The sequence below is a fragment of the Clytia hemisphaerica genome, unplaced genomic scaffold (assembly GCF_902728285.1).
Source record: "Clytia hemisphaerica strain Z4C2 unplaced genomic scaffold, Clytia hemisphaerica genome assembly, whole genome shotgun sequence".
Lineage (NCBI taxonomy): Eukaryota > Metazoa > Cnidaria > Hydrozoa > Leptothecata > Clytiidae > Clytia > Clytia hemisphaerica.
This window is the reverse complement of record NW_027103826.1, coordinates 482,648-505,386: the sequence shown is the minus strand read 5'-3', so window position 1 is coordinate 505,386 and position 22,739 is coordinate 482,648. Positions and strand designations below refer to the sequence as shown.

At 35.3% G+C, this 22,739-nt stretch overlaps 1 protein-coding gene across 1 annotated transcript; it reads left to right on the top strand.

The window, feature by feature from the left end:
• Positions 1-1,848: 1,848 nt before the first annotated feature.
• LOC136806767 (TATA-binding protein-associated factor 172-like) lies at positions 1,849-21,441 on the top strand. Its single transcript, XM_067063351.1, has 15 exons — positions 1,849-1,884; positions 2,138-2,198; positions 2,510-2,586; positions 3,105-3,256; positions 5,137-5,214; positions 6,135-6,198; positions 7,048-7,255; positions 7,683-7,813; positions 8,660-8,770; positions 9,194-9,342; positions 9,786-9,929; positions 11,227-11,304; positions 11,447-11,576; positions 18,770-18,861; positions 19,050-21,441. Exons 1-15 carry the CDS (start codon positions 1,849-1,851, stop codon positions 19,330-19,332), a joined length of 1,794 nt encoding a protein of 597 aa, XP_066919452.1. The 3' UTR covers positions 19,333-21,441.
• Positions 21,442-22,739: the final 1,298 nt, after the last annotated feature.

Here is a 22,739-nt window from a genome sequence, read left to right as displayed (position 1 = left end):
GCTCCGTCTGAAAATACTTTTTGAGTTTTATTCTTCAAGCAGAAACATAGTTCTTCATCTTCCAAGTAGAAATCTTTCATCCTCTTTGGACGACACTCCAAGATACATTCGACCGGTGATGTTGCAGAAACAGGCTTTGAAGCATCCTTTGTATCAAGACTTGTTGTTGTTTGTTGTTTTTCTCACCCAAATACCATTGAGATTGTACCAAAACAATGTTTGTCAAAATTAACGGTGTCAAAAGCATCATCGTACGCAGTAAAATCTTTCTTGACAAAGAATAATTTGTGAAAAGAGGTTTGGTCAAAAAGTTGTAAAAAAAAGGATTCGGAAAATTATATAAGTGATGCGCCCAAAGTGTCCTATTTTGGCTTTCTTTTCGTACGCTTCTGACTGTTTTGTTTAGACTGAAAAAAGCCATACTAATTTTCTTTGTTTTGTTTCTTCTAAGCTTTAAACTTAAAGTCAAATTTGTCAAAATGAGGCTTTATTATGTAACAGTGTGATAATTGAAAAAATCAAGAATTGGTTTTTTACCTAATGTGTTGAAATGACCAGCTGGATAGAAACTTCTTTTAAAATAAAGCTATCAACTAAATATTTATTAACTTTCAAAATTGTTGACAATATCATATTATGAAACGGACATTAATAGATTCCTTTGAAGTCTCAATCTGGGACCCTATTCATACTAAGGGTTTTTGTTTTATACATCTCTTCTTCTTCTGCATACTTTCTGTTGTGCCAGCACTTCATGTTCACTGGCACTTGAAAAGTCATTCAAAGATTTGTAGTGATGTGTTCACCTTGCCAGCCAGAAATCAAATGATCTCCCCACGTGAAATTTACAACTTGAAATTTTGCTGACGCAACAATATTCGCAGAACCAATCACGCGCGAGAAGAACTGTTGCATTGGCCAATCAGAAGCCATTACGCAAACGAAGAAAAAACCGGGGGAACACGTCAATCACGGAAACGTGACAAGATTTGGAAACCCCATTTGTCGCGATGCTTATTTTTCTGTTCGTTGGCGAAACTTATGTCACTAGCTTATTATAACATTTTCTTTAAATTCCTAAAACTTTTATTTACTGTCAACTCTCTTCAATTCGTGTCTCTATTATTCGAATCCTCGTTCTGTAATTAGAACTAAAATGTTACACGTTTTTTATAAGGAACGCGTTTATAAGGAACTTGAGGCTGAAAATGGTCCGAAAAATAAGGAAATTGTAAAGGAACTGCTCATGTTGAGAATAAGGGAAAAAAGTTAGGTAACAGAAAGTCGAACTTGACCTGTACACATTTACAAAAGCCTAAACAAAAAGATGACAAAATTTTGACGAAAAAACATTCAATAAATGCCTTTTTATATACTATAGTTCACTGTTATACTTATAGATTAGTTATACATACTTAGCAAATGCTAACTTAGCAGCTAAGTAAATAAAGAACTCAATATGGAATTTTGAGGCTAAAATTCTCTGGAAAAATAAGGAACTCCAGGTTCGGAGCCAAAGTAAGGTTCCTTATAATAAAACGTCTATCCCTCGAACAACACACAAAGCGCAAAATAAGAATACTTTAGTCGGCCCTAACTTAGTCGGCCCTAAGTGACTAAATTTTGGCTTAGTGACTAAAATTAGGGCCGACTAAAAATTTAGAAATGGCCAAAACTCAGTTATTAGTCGGCCCTTAGTGACTAAATTTTGACGAGGTGACTAAAATTAGGGCCGACTGATAATCAAGGCCGCCTAAAATTAAGGCCGACTAAGTTTTGGCCGATAAGGTAATAGATTTTCTCATTGAATACGAAAGATTACTGCTTTTCGCAGTTACTTCACTCAAGATGTCACAGTGTATTTTTCTGATACTTGAAGTCCAGGTTAACGATACTTAAATTGAGGTCCTAATCGCTCTAAAAAATGCCGAGCTTGCGAAAACATTTCAGCTGTTATAAGCGTGCAGGTGATTGTTCTATTTGACAATGGAATGTCTTACAAAACACTCACCGATTCGGAATGTTTTGATGTAGTACAACGATTGGACTTGAGTTAAGATTGAGCAAATAAATAAGTTGCATTTTCATGTGTGTATAGATTGGCTTTAATATCTTTCCTTTATTCTTTGTATTTTAGGATGGTGTCAATTGGTTAGCTTTCCTGAAGAAATACAATCTCCACGGTATCCTTTGTGATGGTATGTGTGTGGCTTTTATTTTTCATGAACTTTCCTATCTCCATATTCTAAAAAGAAATAGAAGAAAACTTAAAAGCGTAAAATTAGCAAATAAATAAACCTGAAAATGGAGCAACTGCTTATGTTATTGGTAAAAATTCCGTCGGTAAAAAGCGACGAAAAAATCGCTGAGTGACGAAATTTTTTACCGATGAATATTTTTTGCCGGCGAAATTTCCCACCGACGAAATTTTCCATCGCCGAAATTTCTACCGATAAGGTATGTTCAAATCTTATCATTCTTAAGGAAAAATCTTTACTTTCACTTATAGACATGGGATTGGGTAAAACTCTACAATCAATTTGCATCATGGCCGCTGATTATCACAATATGCTCAAAAAGTTTAAAGTCAGTAGCAGACAGTACCATTTAAAAAAGAAATACCACATTGTTTATAGAAAATCTGAAAAAAACTCTTGATGTGTAATATCTGTTCCGCTCAAGGTGGAAGAGATTAGAATCTACCGGGTGTCCCAGAAAAAAGTCCCCCTCTTTGAAGGGAATTTCTCGAGTTCTATCAACTGTTAAAGAATCAATCAAATTTGGTCAAAAGTAGATCAAAAGTTATGGTCTAATTAGTAAAACATTACTTTTCAAAAAATTCGAAAAAAGGCGAAAATTTAGAAAAAGTTTTCTCGGACACCCGGTAAAAATATCGTCATTTTTTTATAAGAACTTTGTGAAAGTGGTTTAAAAGTCTTTTTTAACAAATGAATTCATTCAATCATCAGTAAAATTGTCTATCGATGTGAAAATACTTTTTCTAAAGGTCATGTTGAATATGATTTTTCTTAATTAATAATTTAATAATTTCCTTAATAGTAGCCGTAATTAATAGCCTTACAAAGAAGTTTCTGTTTTTTTAGATTTCAGGCAAGGATGAATTCAGGCCGAAACCATCTTTGGTGGTTTGCCCACCAACGTTGACTGGTCATTGGTGTTATGAAGTCGAAAAGTTTTGCAGTAAAGAACACCTGAACCCGTTGCATTATACTGGGCCTCCCAGTGAACGACAAAGGTTTGATTACTTTAATGGGATAAAATTTCTCGGATTTCGCGAATTTTGGTATCATCCCCGAAATTAAGTCCCAATGGAAATTTGGAAACGCCTTATCCATGAAATATTTTAAAATAAAACTCAAAAATGGTGAATAAACTACTTTTAAATGTTCACTGGAAGGACTTACAATGTGTATTAATAACTAACATGCGTGATTCGGCGATAAAAGGCATAAAATCGTAAAGATAATTGTCTCCCGATAGTTAAGTCCCTGCGAAATCTTAAAATTTCGTGGATGAGCTCAACCGCGAAATTTAATCCCCGCGAGTTTATCCCATCAAAGCTAAACAAATCCATCACTCCTGCTAATGCTCCAGTAATCTCCTTCAATAACACTAACATCGCTGTCAGTGAGCACCAGAAACATCTAGGTCTTATCTTAGATTCAAAACTTTCTTTCGATTACCATCTTGAGGAGAAGATAAAAAAGGCCAATAAAGGTATTGGCCTTATTAACAGACTTCGCAAACATGTGCCTAGAAGATCTCTTCTTACCATCTATAAATCTTACATTAGACCTCATCTTGACTACGGTGATATCATATATGACCGCCCAGGAATTGCCTCTTTTGTGCAGAACGTCTCAGGAGAGAATATACTCTGAACTTGGCCTTGAAAGCCTTGCTGACAGACGCTTTGCCAGAAGAATGATATTTTTCTATAAAATCATAAATAACCAAGCTCCGTCTTACTTACGTAGCTATCTGCCAGCAAGGCTTACAGAGCCAGTTAACATAAGAACAAGAAATCCTATTTATCCTCTTAATATACGAACTGAGCGTTTTCGTAATACTTTTTTTCCTTACTGCATATCACAGTGGAATGTCCTGGGCGCGAATATAAGAGATCTACCTTCTGTTAAGACCTTTAAGAATGCAATTTTAAAATTTTTGAGACCCAAACAATCTCGTGTTTTTGATGTTTCTGACAATCAAGGTGTAGTCTTTCTAAATCGACTTCGGGTAGGGTTCAGTCATCTGAACGAGCACAAATTTAGGCATGGTTTTCGTGATACTTTAGACCCTTTTTGTGGTTGTCGAACTAACTCAGTTGAAAATACTCAGCACTTTTTTCTGCACTGCTCTATATATTCCCATGCGAAACAATCTCTATTCGACAAACTACAAGACTTCTTATTTTTGTCGGTTTTTATTATACGGTGATGAAAGCTTGACTTTAATTTTAAATCAAACTATAATTCTTTCTGTCGTTGAATATATCCATGAATCTGGAAGGTTCAGTGGTGCGTTATTTTAGTCTACTACAACCATAGCTCTCTCCACGTCACACCTTGTTTTACTTTTTCCTTTCTTCATAGCCTTACCTCTGGCGATATAACTTAAGTTTCTAGCGGAGGGAGGGACTATATTAATGTTTAGTAGTATTCTGTATTATATGTTCGTAATGTACCCTGTGTTTATGTTTCAATAAAGAAAAAAAAAAAAAAAAAAAAAATCCATTAGTTAAAAAGAGACTAGAGTTAATAAGAGAAAAACCTGTTTAAGGCCTGAAATACATACATTTGGGGAATGAATACAATAATTTGAATTTGGCGAAAATTCAATATGGCGGATTGCTGGAAAATTTAAATTTGGCGGGAACTTAATTTGGCGAATTTTGATCTAATCTGTCAAACCCGCTAATTTTTTTTCCACTAAAATTTCTTCTATCTAAGGTACTTGAATCATAATTTAGGACCTTTAGATAGCCTTTTACGGGGTCAACGGTCACTCGGATAAAGCTGTATAAGAACTGCCATACTTTTGCCAAATAGAAAAAACAAGAGGTTCCGTATTACGCCTTCGAATTGATGTCGTATTTTTGGTTTCTCCTCTTAGGTTACAAGGACAATTGAAGAAACACAATTTGGTAGTTGCATCTTATGACATTGTCAGAAATGATTGTGATTTTTTCTTGTAAGTTTAATAAAGATGAGATTCTATTCAATGAGATTTACTAGTATTATTAATTGTAGAAGTATTATTGGTTCAATGCAATCACCATAGATATAGACTCCAACCCGAGTAGGTGGGTTTCTGCTCGATCCATTTTACGCTCCATCCACCAACCCCAAGCTGACACACACTGTTGGTTAAAGGTTTATCTAATGTTCACAACGTCCATATAACGTTAGATGAACGTTGTTTCAAACAAGGCTGTGTGACATATACCAATGCGATGATAGATGTCTTCGGCTCCTCTTGTCTCAAAACAGTGCTCACAGGGTAGATTCTTCTCACTATATTATTTGTTAAAGTAGGCAAAAATTGAGCAGAAAGTTGGCAGTTAAAATCTTTACCTGAGAACAATTTAAAGAAGTCATTGCACTACTGACGACAAAAGGCAATGCATTAAGGCCGGTTTCCACTTGCGCGCACTGCGATCGCACTTTTTCGAACAAAGCTTCCACGCTATTGGTCAAAAGAAAAATGAAGCAATTCCATTGGCGTGATCTGACGTAACGGTTGAAAAAAGTAGAAATGTGTTGACTTTTTTTTTTTGAGCTTGCGCTACACTTTTATGACGTAATCTTTTTTCTAAGCAAAAAGGATTGAATTCAAAAAGTGCGATCGCAGCGCGCGCAAATGGAGACCGGCCTTTAACTTTAGACAGCCAACCTTGGGTTCTCTTTAAATTCGTTATTTAGAATAGGCAGGGTGAAAAGTGGGCCGTCTAAATCAGAGGTCTCGCTTATTTCGACAATACACCGTTGGTTGAATTAGCCCAAATAAATATCTAGTTAATTCAGTCCTTGTTCTGGTTAACACGAACCCATTACCCCAGTGGCGCCAGGGCGGATACGGGTGTATGATATACAATCCCTTTTACTTTCTAGACTTCATCATTGGAATTACTGTATATTGGACGAGGGTCATATCATCAAGAACAGTAAAACAAAAGTAAGACAACTTTTAATGCGATGTAGCCATTATGAAAATTTTTTTAATTTGCTTGGAGTTTTCTTTGTAACGCGTCACAATTTCATAACTAAAAACTATTTCTTGACCATTCACAATGGCAATAGAAGAAGAATTTGAGGAAAATATTTTTCAAATCGTTTTTTCTTTTTACCATCTATTTTTTGAGCATTGCAAAAAACTTTAGTCGTGTATATAATTTCAATACTTCTATGGTCTTAAGAAAAGCTCTCTTTTTGTTGTTTTATTGCTGAAATTAAAAAAAAGTTTTGTCACTAATCTCAAATCATCTGGTTATCCTTCTAAAAATTGCAACAGTAGTTTTACTGAATGTGAATGGGCTGTTCCATTAAATTTCCATGCAGGGGGTGCACGAACCTTTTTAAGGCAAAAAAGACTTTTAGAAATGTGGTAATACCCCCTGGAAAATGGCAAATTTGTCGTCCACCCCCTGTATGGATATAAAATGGAATGGCCCAATGCGGAGCTCCAGAATATTAAATTATTTAACTTAATAATAATAATAATAATAATGATATATTTCTGGCATTTCCAAAATTTACATTTGGCTCTTCACCTGAAAATTCTGTATATAATATATGTGCAATGTCTAGAAAAAAATTGTAAAACTTAATAAAAATCTGGTAATTTCAATCTCAATAACTCGGGGAACACAACTTTGTTCGATTTAAGTAAATTTCAGGCTATAAAAAGGGTTGTTAGCTGAGGGGTTGAGAAAAATTGCTCAAGTTAAGGGGACATTTGGGTTATAGTTGAAGAGACTGTTAAAGAGATGCTGAAATAAAAGACTTTTCTGTTGTTCTTTTCTAGCTTTCCAAAGTGATCAAACAACTGAGAGCAGACCATCGGGTTATCTTATCCGGAACACCCATTCAAAACAACGTCCTCGAATTATGGTCTCTTTTTGACTTCTTAATGCCAGGCTTTTTAGGGTCGGAACGTGAGTTCACGGCTCGTTTTGGCCGACCTATACTTCAGAGTCGCGACGCAAAATCATCATCTAAAGAACAAGAAGCAGGTATGACTTTGCGATTCTTTTAAAAGCAGGCTTATAATCTTTTTAAAATAGTCATCTCTTATATCGAATGTTTCCGGGGTCACTGGAGATAAGCTCCTCATAAGCTGAATGTGTTCGCAGTTACTTTTTTCACGGATGCAAGTTTTCCTCATTATCTGATCAACGTTGAAACAACGTTGTGTGCCAGCTGGGCGTTATGGTAGCCTATTCTCGAGCTGAAATTTCAATTCATAAAAGTATAACGTAGAGTATACCTTGGAGCTTAAAATATTAAAAGTTCTTAAGGAAAATTACTCTTATCGGAATCAGAATGAAAATAAGTTGCGTAAAAGTTAATACCGTTAAAATCCTATAAAAGTTATATATTGGGGAAACATTTTGTCGAGTGATAACCAAACTGGGATTAAAGTTCGCCACTTCATTTTAGGCGCACTGGCGATGGAGTCCTTGCACAAACAAACGTTACCGTTTCTCTTACGACGTGTCAAAGAAGACGTATTACAAGATCTCCCACCCAAAATCATTCAAGATTATTATTGCGAGCTTAGTTCATTACAGGTATGAAATACATCGTTCCCAGCTGGGAACACCGTTGCTTGAATGTCCGTATGAAGTTAGATGAATATTGAAACAACATTTTGTGCTAGCTAGGTTTCTGAGCTTTTTCGAGAAGAACAATTACTTCAAGTGACATTTAGAAATTTGATCTGTTTTTTCAAAAAGATGTCTGTCAACTTCATGCAAAAGCGCAAAACCTCCTGACTAATGTTGTTGAAGTATTTTTGAATGATTTCCTGTGTTTCGAGAAGAATTGAACGTAAACACAATTTACACGTTTTTTTTTTTTTTTAAGAAACTAGTTTTACCAAGCAGCCTCAATGTTTCTTAAGAAATCGACCTTTTGAGCCTTAAATGTTTCTTACATGTTTCTAAACTGTGTCAAGCCTAAAGCCTTAAAGGACGCACGTCGATAATACAATAGTCTAATTGACTAATTTACGGTACTTATATCTTCTATATTGATTTTCTGACTTTCTCAAGTGTTTCTAACTGTTATGTATGTATATTTCTGGAACCTTGATTGGAAGATTCTTAAAAAAAACGAATTAAAAAATGCTATTTTCTCATTCTCAGCCTCAGCATGTTTCTTAGATGTTTCTTAGTTTTTAGGCATTCTGAGCCTCATGTTTCTTAAAAGTGTGTTTCTTAAAAAAAAAAAAAAACGTGTATTAACGTTATTTAGAGGTTTTTCCCGAGCGCTTGGTAAATTAGGGCGAAAAGTGAAAAATTCTCTCGTAAATCTTTTATCTAATTTAAGGCAAAAATGTCCTCAACTTATTTTTGAGCCTCGCGTTTTCCTAAATTTGTTCACTATAAAATGAGTATGAGTCAATTAATTTCTAGGTCAAACTTTACGAAGATTTTTCACGGAGCAAGGCACGAAGAAATGTTGATTCCAGTGTCAACAGTGAGGAGAAAGAACCGCAACCTAAAGCTACTGGTCATATCTTCCAGGTCAGTATAAATTGGAATTCATGATATGCACCATTGCAATGTCTTCCATTCCACCCAATAATAGCTGATTGGTTCAAGGTTACGTATTGACTGATTTTACGTCACTTCCAACCAATCAGCTATTGGTTCCGTGATGTAATGTCAGAAGACATTGTAATGGTGCATATCATGAATACACTCATTTTCTCTTTTTGTTTGAATAACGTGAGATTCGAATGATAGAGGGCCTCAAAGAGTATTTTCAGAGGGTTTCTCCCTAAAGGGAACTGAGAAAAAGTTCGAATTATAGAAAGATTCGGATGATAGAAGTTTGAATAAACGATAGTCTACTTAAATTGCCCATATTTTTTGGGCAATTTTTCCTTTTTTCGTTCAAAATACTAATATTTGCTGGGTAAAAGCATACATTCCTTTCTGTTCTAGGCTTTGCAATACTTGCGTAAAGTGTGTAACCATCCATCTTTGGTGTTGACCAAATCACATCCTGAGTACGATACGGTCATTGAAGACTTGAGGTGTGAGAAAAGCTCACTCAATGATGTACAACACTCTGGCAAACTTGTTGCACTCAAGTAAGGAGATGATTTAACCACGATTTTCAACGGGATAAGTTCAGTAGTAGGATTTCTGTTTGGCTATTTATTTTGAGAACGGAGAACGTTTCTATCCTTTCTCGATTATAAAGCAATGTGTATCGATACTTTTTAAACTTTAGTAAGTAGGACTTCATTCTTTGTCGTTTCATAGACAAATTATTTTATGTGATTTGTAAAATCCAAACGATATATATGCAACTAAAAACTTGGATTCTAGAAAAGTAAAAGACAGTAAAAATCTAAATTTCTATGTTCTAGAAACAAAGGTACCATCCATTTTGAGGAAGCAAAAAAGTTCAAGCGTCTTTAATAACAAACGTCCATTTTATTTAAAGGAGGGGTAATAACCATGGCATTCTACATGGCATCTACATTTAGCACTTCATGTTAATAACAAAACCCTTTTTCTATTTTTTTAGACAACTACTGTTGGATTGTGGGATCGGTGTTTCGGACAACAACAGCTCAGAAGACGCGCTCACTTCTGTCGTCTCTCAACATCGCGCGCTCATTTTTTGTCAACTCAAATCTATGCTCAACATCGTGGAACGTGATTTGTTAAAGTAACTATTCCTTTCTATTGTTTCAAAATTCCTAATAATTGGCTGGTTATACAGTAGACTTTCCGAAATCTGAAGCTATACTGTTAACTCAAATCTATCCGTGATTTGAGAACTTTTCTGGTCCCATGAGTGAGAGTATCTTAAGCTATATTGGGCTGTTGCATAAAATTTCCATACAGGGGGGGGGGGTAGAGGAACCTTTTCGAGTGAAAACAAACTTCTTGAAAAAGTGTAGATACCCCTGGAAAATGGCAAAATTTGCCAAACAACCCTTAGAAAAAATTATTTTCATGTCTTAAGTGAGGATGGACGAACTAAAATCAGTCGTTCATCCCCTGGAAATTCAAGAATAAATTTTTACGCCCTGGAAAAATGAAAAAACTTCTTTAGACCCCCTGGAGATTCTTTTCGGATTATCCCCTGGAAATGATCATCCACCACCCCCCCCCCATGTATGGTCATAAAATGGAATGTCCCATTGCCTCCCTTTTACTTACCTGTTATTCCCAATGGTTGGTCAAATTCCCATCGAAAAGGAATGTTTGATGTGCCTCATCCCCAGCCGGGTTCAAATATTATTTCGCGTAATTCTGGATATATTACGGTTGGACCCGTAACCCAATCCCCAAAACGATACTATGGGGGTCATTCCCCGCTGCAAAATCGGTCACAATTTTTCGGACCTTCAAAGCTTTTAGCGTGTCAGAAAAAATTTCTACATCGGGTTCCAGATAAACACTTTTTGCACAAATTCCCCTTATTTGGGCGGACGTAGGCTAATTGGTCGGAAATGAAGTCATTCTATTGGTCAGAAATGAAGTCATTCTATTGGTTTGAAATGACGTAAAAATCGAATTTAACCAATAGAACAGCGTCATTATTTCGTTTTGGAGAGAATAAGGACCGTAGCATGTGACCGTGGTACCAAAATTTAGTACTTACTGTAATAGTAGTTTGCTTAAATTTTGTTTTGCGAGTCACGCTTATTGGTTCAAACTGCTTAGCATCGGAAAAAGATATCCAAGGACCATTAAAATGTGTTCCAGAAATTTTTCAAAATGATGAAGGATAGGAAAAATAAATTTAAGTACTATATCGGCCCTTTTTACGCTAGCCCTGATTTGATGTTGGCCCTTTTTACGCCGTCCTTGATTACGCCAAAGCTCATTTTTTCCATTTTTAGCCCGGCCCTGAATTTAATTCCGATCCCTATAACTTAAATAAGGGCCGGTATAAAAAGATAAGGTATAGTACCTTTAAGTTCCTTGGTAATTCTCGATATTATTCCTCGTTTCAGGGCTCAAATGCCGTCAGTAACTTATTCAAGGCTGGACGGTAGCGTTCCTGCTGGATCAAGACATAGCATTGTCCAAAGGTAAGAGATTATATCTAAGGATTGCAAGTTTCTTTTTTTTACCATTCAAAATATAGAGTCTCCATAATTCGGGTATCACGAGGTTTTAAATCTTAAATTCATCGTCAACTTATGCTTAAATCTGTCACCTTTCTTGACTTAGCTTCAACAACGATCCTTCAATAGACGTTCTTTTGCTGACCACCCATGTCGGAGGTCTGGGTCTGAATTTGACAGGAGCTGATACCGTCATCTTTGTCGAACACGACTGGAATCCTATGAAAGATCTACAGGTACGTAGTTATTCATTCATCCTTTCATTCGCTCACTCATTTATTCATATTTCCATTCATTCATTCATTCATCTTTTCATGCGTTCATTCATTCATTCATTCATTGATTCTTTCATTCACTCATTCATTCACCTTTTCATTAATTCATTCATTCATCCATTCACCTTTTCATGCGTTCATTCATTCATTCATTTATTCTTTCATTCACTCATTTATTGGCCACCCTGTTAGCATTCCAGCCCATTTTCTAAAAGATTTGCTTTGACCACGCCTGATATCTACCATTTATGTTTATTAGGTCAAGAGCTATTATTTGCCATGGTTCGATTATCTAAAGCTCTAACTTAACGAGATAGTAAAGATAAAATCGGCTAATTTGTGGTCTCGAACCTTAGCAACCTGGTTGCTCATGTATAACTAGATACAGTTTGAAACCGCTTAAGCCTTAATTCCTTTCGAATGTTTTTTTCAAAGAAGATTGTTACGTGACTCGTGTCTTTTGCAGCCAGTACCTACAAACCTCTCTTTTGCAGCCAGTACCTACAAACCTCTCTTTTGCAGCCAGTACCTACAAACCTCTCTTTTGCAGCCAGTACCTACAAACCTCTCTTTTGCAGCCAGTACCCACAAACCTCTCTTTTGCAGCCAGTACCTACAAACCTCTCTGTCTACGTAAAAGAAGAGTTGATTTTTCGGGAAAATAAATAAACAACTTAAAATTATTTAACATCAAAGTAAGAAGATATAGAACAAATAAAAAGGGAAAGCAAATGGTTGGATAAAGCTAGTTTACATCAAGAGCTTTTCAGTTTAGGTGCTATTTTGTAGTGTAGATATGCCCTGCGCTCTACTATTCTGCGAAGTTTTCCCAATTTTACAGTTATTTATTTTGACGTCATTTGCTCATTACATTCACATTTTACAAGCGCATTTCGAATCTTAAACCTCACGTATACTTTTTTTTTGATACACGTGCAAGCTAGTTTATTTCATATTCTTTTTTAGAAATATATCTAAGTACTCTGTCTGGACCGGACTTTTCCTTGCGTTTATATCAATCAGCGAGTATTATTCTACCGATTCTTTTCCGTAAAAAAAATACTCCGTGTGAAATCTGTCTTGTTGGAAATACTTTACTTTTGGGTGATTGTTTCACTATTGTTCTTTTCCCAAACCAATCGAGAGAGAAATGCAGTTGATTAAGATTATAATTCTAAGAAGAGCAAAGCATCAATTTTGGAAAAAATGTGTCACAAAAGTGGCTATTTTTCAGAACTTTTCGTAAAATTGGTCCGATCGAGAGCAGTGATATAGGTGGTCTCAATGTCAAAATGTCCCAAATACGTTTTCCGAGAATTTGGTGTTATCTTTGTGAGGTTAGTGTTATTTAAAAGTTTAGCACTTTTGATGATTGCTATGTCCATTGAGTGCCTGCTTTACGGTCAAAAGGTTTTTCGTGGTTGTTTAACTCGGACCAGAACACCGTCAGCATATTTTCGAATCCAACGTTTGAAAGGAGTGCAACGCAACAGAAAGTTAATCCGAGCATTGAAATCGAGTGACTAACGAAGGTTTGTCCCAAAAAGACTTTCTTTATATTCATTAGGCCTGTTGGTGGACGATTTTATATGCTGGTAAATTCCTCAAAAACGATGAAATCTTGGATAAAACTTACAATTCGTTTTTCCAGAAAAAATTTGAATATGGGGGGGTGGAGGATATAACAATTTTCAGTAATTTACCCCCCGGACAACGGGTTTTACCCCCGGACAACCCAAATTACCCCCGGACAAAGCAAATTTTGATGATTTTTCGCTACCCCCCGGACAATATATCCTCTACCCCCCATGTACGGACATTTTCTGGAAGAGCCCAATAGCATTTTATGTCTAATTTTGCCGTTTTTCTTATATGTCCAAACTGATTTTATGGAAAATGATTTTGTTTAAATGTTTGTATTGGACGGCTTCTCTCGGCTACATAGTTGGCGAACGAATTTTAGAGAGATAAAAGTCCTAATCAATTTTGGTGTGGAATAGAAGTAAGTGGAACCCTTTGCTATTTTTTAAAGGTTCTCAAATCACATCAAAATTTCTATTTTTATGATTATGTTATAGAGACGAATCAATCCTGAAAATTTGAACTCAAAAGCTCTTTTCTATCACTGCAACACTCAAACATTGTAACAAAAAAGTCGAAAACATCTCGGGAAAGGTGTATTACACTATAAAGCAGATTACTGGTTTTGAAATGTAACATTTTATGGAATCTTTCGCAATTTTACTTCGCATAAGGCGGTCCCCCTATACATACAACATTCATATAAAAAAGAATACTTAAAATTTTTTCACACTTTTAAAAGAAAGTTTTCGAAATGTTCTTTGCTAGCTTTTCTTTCTCTATAACAGCCCCTTTAATAATACATAATTTTTGCGTATTAGAGGGTGTGGGGTTGTGCTTTGACGGTGTGACGGCATTGGCCCTTTTTTAGTTCGGTATTACGGGATTTGACGAAAAAACAAAAGGGAAAACGGCATTTTAAAATCAGACGGTGACATTATTTAGCTTTATTTTTTGTCAGTATTCCGGTATTTTAACCTCTACAAACCGGTGTGACGGTGTTATTATTTTTTTAAGTTTTCGGGATTCCGGGATTCAGTCTTAATTTTGACGGGAAAACGGTATTTCGAGCCCCTACAAACCCCCCTCTATTAGGAATCTAAAGTCTGCAATTTAGCCCGCCTCTATTTTCCTACGATAACCTCTCCTAAGAAAGAAAAATAGTCAAATGGTCAAAGGTTTCGAGAATAATTGGGAAAATTACGTAAATTGAGAATAGCTACAACCAGTACAACTCTAACTGAGTTTTGAAAATCGTCGGATTTTGAGATTTGTTCATCGTGGTGATACTTAGATTTAGAGATTACACTCGTTGTAATTCAAACGTACAGTTGAACTCAGGTAATTCGAACTCCTATAATTCGAACTCCTATAATTCGAATACTCACCTAATTCGAACGGATTCTCTGGTCCCCTCAGAATTTACCTTGAAAACGTTACAAGAAAACTCCTTTAATTGGAACCCATGTAATTCGAAAAATCATTTAAATCGAACAGATTTTCAGGTCCAATGAAAAAATTTTAATCATGTCATTCAAATTTTCGACTTTTTTGATTGACGAGGCTATCGACACTCTCAAAAATATGACCCTTTTCGAATCACCGAACGCCATCCCACTGATTCATAAGATATCGGAGGAGATTTCCAAGAAACGAGAGCAGAAAATGAAACAATCGACAATCAAAGACTTTTTTGAAAAATTATGAATTGACTTTTAAATTTCAAAACATGTCTGTGTCAAGATTATTTATACTAGTATTTCACTATTCTAGCTCGAAAATACAAATTGCTCAAAAGTAAACCTTGGAAGTCTTTTTTCATCAAATCAGGTCAAAAATATGAAAACTCATTTAGTTCGAAACTCATGTAATTCGAAACAAAATTCTCGGTCCCTTGAGAATTCGAATTACATGAGTTCAACTGTACTTAAATTAACCGGTTAGACAGTTAAACAGCTTGAAGCAAATTAAACTTTTGTCGAAATTCATCATCAATTCAAAAATGTCTGAAACAGTCAAAAATTAAAGCCAATATGTTTGAAGCTGTCTGTGTACTGATTTCGAAAAAGCAATGCAAAATATTCTTTCTGCAATCAGAAATCTAAACAAATTTTGTTTTAATTCTTAGTCTTAAACTAATGGTCAGTACAGAAAGGAGAAATTATATTGTCAATCAACGGACGAAACGCACGCTATTTTGTTTTGATGGTTTGTTTTAGAAACTGCATTTTTTTTGCAAGCTCAACATCTTTCTCATATCGATTTAGACCTTACTTTTTATACTGTCGATCTGGCTCTGAATTACGTCACCGAGCTTTTCTTTTATATTATCGAGGAAAACCGAAAAACCAGATTTCCGATTTTCTTAATGACGTCACTTGTAAATATTTTTATTTTTCACTGATTTTTATTTCCTTTTTTCATTAAAAAATTAATATCAAATACAAGGTTGATTTTTTCTTCGTTGAAGATTTTCGAAAAATGAAATAAAATAAAATATGTAAAATAAAAAGTAGCTTTGAAAAAATATTAAAGCAATAATTTCATACCTCTACAACGAGATGATAAAATATCGTAATATTTTAATAATAACCTAAAATATTAGGTATAATGTAATTGAAGAGATTGTAATAATTTTTCTATAAGGATAAAGTTCTTGAACAAATTGTGAACAAGAATTGCTATTTATGATCAGTTTACCGCCAGAAAGACAATTTTTCCTTATAATTAAAGTCGTGACAGAAATTCCGTGTTTGGTAATTTTTTCCTAACCTCTCTTCAAATTATTTGTACTTCATAAAACTTCCTAAATATATGGATAATGATATTTGAACATAGTTGACAAAATGTGCTATGGAACATCCATATTTGGTAATTATTTCTTACCTAAACTTTTGTACCAAAGGTGTGCCTATAATTATAAAACTTCCTAAATATGTGGATAATAATAAAACCTATATGAATATTTTTTTAAATGCTCACAGATAAAAACTACTTTATTTTACATATTCGTCAAAATATGGAGAATCACTATCCCAAGGTATCCGCTAATTTTCCGTTTCCGACTTGTTTTTTGTTGACCGTTGCTGGATCGTTTCCGTTTTACGCCCATCGCCACGTCGAAAAATTGATACAGGGATGCGATATTGAAACTGTTGAAAATGGAGTCGTAATCTTTCATGATTTCGTCCCCGATTTTTGCCAACTGCTCAGCGATCTCGGTACTGATCGTGTATTTCCGGCACACTCTCTTAAATGCCATGACTTTCTCCGTACTATCGGATAAGCTGACGGAACGTCGTTTTGGCGTTACCGTCATATTAGAGAAATCAAATCTGACGGTGGTGGTTGGCGTATTTTTGGGCGTCCGTGGTGATAATAGTTTGCTGCGTGGGAAGCAGTCGTCAGTGGAGCTATATGAGCGGCGCTTAACCATTCTGTTTAAAATATATATGACCAAACGGTTGGTTGTATTCTATGTTAATGTCCAATACTTCGGTTTTTTATCCTATTTGTCACGTATCTTTCTTTCTTCCTTTTTTTCGTAAACTGATTTTCGTATTCTCACTATTCGCTCTATTTATACCTTTTCCTCCCTCCCTCCCTGTTCAAAAAAATTCCTTTCATTCTTTTCATTTGACGGCTTGGTGTGAATTTTTTCACACGTTCTGAACTCAGTTTCTCCGATTTTACCAATTCTTTTCTTCAGGTTCCCTTCTTTTTGTTACTTCAAACTTACTAGAGGACCTGGTTTTTATCAAGCTTTTTCTCACAATCTGTTGTAGAGGTTGTCGAAAGAACTTTAAATAGAAACCAGGTCTAAGGTCTTGAATAATTTATATGAGGAACAACAATTTAAGTAGAGCAATATCAATATCTCCTACTTATTTATTACTAAATTATTTCAAGAACATTATCACCCAAAACACCATTTTTTTTCGTTCAGAAATATTTTGTGGTTTTTTTTCTTGATTTTCACATGACGTCACTTTGAGGTTGTGCAACTGACCGAAGAAGTCTACAGTCTAAGTCTAGTTTCTCCATTTACTTTTCACTGAAAGTGTGAATATGTGAAATCTGAAGTCTTCTTTCTTTTTTTTACACGATATTTTTTCCATAAGAAACTCTCGTAACTTCTCTACAGTTCTGTTCTCTCTTTCAAAGACCGTTTATCCCACGCCGACATTCTCCTTTCCTCAATCAAGCAACTTGAACTTTTCATTTTCGAAAGGAAAAGATATTGTTTTGGATTTCTCCACTGTTTTTAGTGAAAACGCCCCTGAACCTTCTTTTCTCTCAATAAACCTCTGCTATATTCCGTACCATCGACTCAAGGAGTTAAATTTCATGAAAAGACAAAAAGCCTAATAGATTTCAACCTTTTTCCCTTTACTTAACTTTCGGTTTTCCAAAACAAAAGCGCAAAACAACTGTCGGGCTGAAATTTACCTTGTACTCTAGATGCGTGGATGTCATTGTTAATAGTTCTTTCGTCTCAGGCCGATGGATTTTCATCTCAGCGAAGTATATAAAAAGGCTTTATTCATTCTCAAATTCTGCATAATTGTGACCAAAATCCATTTTAATGACTCTTCGGAAATACATGTTCTTTTATGAGAACATCCAAAAATTTTGAAGCCTTTGTATGTTCTTCACTTTTTGAGTTTTGAGTCTAAAAATGTGTTTAGCATGTTCTCATTTTCGCCATTTTGTGTGTATCTTATCCATTTTTCGTGTGTTTTAGATTCGGCAAAGCCTTAAAATGTTCTTAACAAATGTATATTTGGTTTTTGACTGTTTCTTCAGATGAATATTCTTACAATTACTACTGAATTCGTATTGAGTCCTTCTTCAGTGTAACACTATTTATATTCGCACCACTTTCGATCACAATGAGAAATATTTCTTTCTGTTTCTTTGGGGAGGAGATTTAAAAATAAAGGTGAAAGAAAGTCAGAGACAGCTAGATATCGGCTCGTCTGCAAAATTCGATTTTCGCTGAAAACAACAATTTCTTTTGAAAAAAAACAACATACGTTGACTCACAGAGCCAGCTAAAACTAGTGAGAATTAAGACCAACCAACGTAAGGGACGCCTAGATTAAAGTCTATACTCTTAGGTGCCAAATAAACAGGCCCCCCCCCCGCTTGTTAATTTTTCGAAATTTAGTCCATTTTGACCCTTTTTAGGGTTTTTAAAAGTCCATTTTCCAACCCCCCCGGTAATTAGGCCCCCCCGTTTATTTGATTTGAATTTTTTTTCCAACCCCCCCCCCCGTTTATTTGCTTCAGAAATGCACGATATATCTTTAGAGGAAATCCTACGTGTTGGCCAACAGCTTCGATTTTGAACCAGAAATCCAGTGTCTCGTATCCGATTACTTTTTAAGAACAGACAATGACGTGTTTTGAGCATTTACAATGTTGTATAAAAGCTGTATTTTTACAAATTATTAAAATGTACAAGTGCCAGTCGAAGTAACTTTCATTCTATCTGGAGAAAAGGTTCAAAGATTTTACAACGCATCTCTTAAAGAGTTCACTCACACTTTTTATGAATCTTTATTTGACAGGCTATGGACCGAGCTCATCGTATCGGACAAAAGAAAGTTGTTAACGTTTATCGTTTGATCGCTCGCGGAACCCTCGAAGAGAAGATCATGGGGTAGGTTTTTTCATAGGGAACTTGTGTATATACTGCTTTATTTTATTTCGGGTTTATGTTTGATTTTTAAATTGTCAGATTTTTCGCTTAATATAATGAAAAAACTGAACTCTTCTTTTGCTAGATTTATAAGAGCTTTTGATAAATGGAGCATAATGAGCATTTTTAATGCCTTTTTATTTTAACAGCTTGCAAAAATTCAAACTGAACATTGCTAACAGCGTCATCACTCAAGACAACTCCAGCCTCCATTCCATGGACACATCACAAATCCTCGACTTGTTCACCGTCGATAGTGGTCGAGATGATAAGAAGAGGAAAGACGGTGCTACATCGTCTAGCGCTTCGAGCGGCACTGGCGCTAAATCATCATTGAAGACGATAATGGACGAGATGGATGAACTGTGGGATGAGAAGCAATACGAAAACGAATACGACTTAGACAATTTTATGGGTTCGCTGAAAAACTGATGGGTTGTTTATAAAGTATCCTCAGAATGGATTGGATGCTAAAGGAATGGAAAATGAGAGAATTTACGGATTCAACAAGTGATTCAGAAAGGCCAAACGCAACTTTTTAGGTTTGCTAAAAAATTGATGAATTGACAGGTTGTTCTCTAATCACAGATAGATGGAAAAAAGGAACGGAACCAGATTCACAAAGCACCGCTAGGAAGACCCAAACAATCATGAAATCTGTGATGGTTAAATAAAGTTTGGATAGTTTAATATAGAATGTTACGGTCAATACTGTCAAGTATGGTTCCTACATTGCTCTTTCATACCTTCAATATAATTTCTGGATCTCCTCTTTTTAACCATAAATTTGGTGAAAGGGTGAAAAACTGACTTGTTTCGAGTTTATAACACTTTTTCCGAAATGCACGGGTTTCACATTGAATCTTATTCGTCCCGCACGAAAAAGACTCAAGTGAATAAAATTGCCACTGTGTCCAACAATATCAGCCTGTTTCTTTTTGTTTGTTTGTTTTCATGTTGACAATCTGTACTGATCGTTATAAAACCTGAAAAAAATAAGCTAAACTATTAACGTTTTAGGTGCCACTACTTGATTGATATTTTTTCGACCTAATTACATAGAATCAAAGCAATAAACTATTCTGAAACCCGTGTGTATAGACCTTATCGGAGTTTTTAATTTTTCTAAAAAAGCGATGCATTGTGGGATTGTTTCGAGTGTGTTACAATAGAAATCTCTTAGGAATTCCTCGAGGGAATTCTATTGTAATACACTCGAAACAATCCCACAATGAATCGCTTATTTTGATATTGTCATGAAAGGAAACGGGTGAGAATTTAGGAGGGTCGAATGTATGAGTTCAATATGCATGCTTTTCCTGATTCAAGGGGTTGGTTGTATTTGACATAACTCGACCCTTGACAATCTGAACCCAAAGCCTCGTGTTGTAAATCAATTGATTTGGCAACGGTGGACCTCCACTTATGACCTTTTTAGAATTTTTAAGATAGAATAAAGTCATCTCGAGATGAGTAAAAGTATATGTTACAAGGCCTTACAAGCATCGTTATCGAATTTCATTTCAAATGTAACCAGCCATCAGTGGACGTAATTATCGTATGTGAACGATTGCGTTTTGTTATTTTTAATCTCCTGCAAAATTTCTCATGTATTGATTAACTTGACGAGGGCCGTAATGCTTTTGTACATCTTGAGAAGACTGAATTGTTCGTGTTTTTACAATAGTTTTCCTTCATCGTAGAATTTTTCGGATTTCTTTTTTATATGATGCTCACCCTATAGTTTTAGGATTTTAAATTTTTAAAGATATTACCTTAAAAGAAGAAATTATGGTGGGAAGAAGCTTTGGTGACTTGGCCTATTCGCCATTTTTGGTGCAATTTGGGAAAAAATTTTTGGCGAGATTTAAATTTGGCGAATGACCTAATGGTTTAATTTTTTTGTGAATTTGGTCGATTTTTTTATGCAATTTATCAAATTAGCCAAAATTTCTTCTCTTAAGGTATTATTATAGGTTTATTTGCAATTTGTTTTCCCACAATCGGTATTAGATAATCTTGACCCTGTCTTTTACTGAAACTGACCAGAAAGGGGTCAAATTTCGGTTTTTAGAGAGTTTTCAACAGGATAAATGAAGTCATATAACTTACAATCAAGAATTGAAAACATCTCTGACTCACAGTATTTATTATTGGAAGTTGATCAAAGTTCTTCTCTGCCGAAAATTACTCTTGTCAATTTTAGCGTTGCAATGCAGATTACTTTTGGCTATAAAACGCACAAATATTTTCCCAGCAAACTTTTCTTCAAATTTCTTTCACGTTAAGGCCGGTCTCTACTTGCGCGCGCTTCCGTCGCACCTTTTTCGAGCAAAGCTTCCACGCTATTGGTCAAACGAAAAGTGAAGTAACTCCATTGGCGCGTGACGTAACGGTTGAAAAAGGATTGAAGCCAAAAGGTGCACAATCGCAGCGCACGCATGTGGAGACCGGTCTTTAATTTCATTTTTAGATTTATACTGTATCACTCGTTGTGTTTTTTAAAAAAAAAATAGAAAGAGTATTTATTATTATCAGCTATTTATTGATCGTGGTTTTCCTTACCGCTGTTTGAAAATCCCCCACCTGAAAAACGGTGTGAACTCAAAACTCAAATGATTCGGCAGATTTTGTTGTAGCCTGGAGATCCATACTATGATTTCCTATTCTATATACTGATGGCGAAATATATAGCATGGTATGGGCTGAAAGTTTGAATTTCCCAGATCCTAATAACGGTTGAAAACATAGCCAATCAAATTTTTGTTATTCTTTTACTGGTCAAACTTTCTTAGAGAAAGTGCAACTTCCGAAATTTGGTTTTTGTTTTAGTAAGTGAGGACAGCGCTGAATTCGAATTTCCCAATGTAAATTTTTTGAGGCAGATTTGTGCCTCACAGGTCATACCCGTCTGTGCATAGCACTACTTCGTCACATATCCTTACTTCGTCTCCTGTTGTTATTTTCTCTTTTACGTCATAATATATGCATGAATAATGGTATAAATTATTTCTGATTGATCTTGTGATTAGAGGTGGTTTCTACTTGCTTTTTTTTTAATTGTATTGTTCTGTAACACCTTTATAGCTGTTGAAATTAAACAAGAAAATTGTTCTTTGATGTGAAGGTGTTAATAAACAAATGAAACAATAAATAGTCTATGGTTGATCTCTCTTTTTTTTAAAGGTTTTAACAAACAAACTATTAAAGTGAATGGATGATCGCTTTCTTGTTCCGTCTAGCAAAAAGTAAAGGTTGAAATCTCAATGTCAAAAACTTTATAAAGAACGTACTGTATACGGCTAAGAAGCTGCACAAGAAAATTAATAAAATAATGGAATCGAATTTGGCATTATTTTTTAAATAATTTTAAATAAATTAGCTTTCACAGATCACTATCTGTGAAAGTCCCTTGATATAAAGCAACCAAGGTAGCAAAACTTGTCAACGATGGGGAAGTAAGTGTGCGCACAGAGCTTTATGGGCGAGAGATCGATTCCGTCATAAGATTCAGGATCAGAATACGATTTCGGTGGTTTCGAAACAAAAAGGATTTCCGTCTTTGAGGGTTTATCCAGAGTACGAATATCACCAACATGAATTCCCATCCCAAATTTCAAGAAGTGAGTGATCAACAGCGGAGAGTAAGTTTCTGTATCCGATCTACTTTCAAAAAGCACAGCAGTATCGTCTGCATATTCAGAGTCGTCTACGGAAAAATCAGATCCTTTGGTGTTGTATCTCCGTCCTGTTAGCGTGAAATCTTCCTTGGTGCGGTACATGCATAGCGGTCGATCGTGCATTTTCCGCCATGTTTGCATTATTGCGGCAATGTAGAT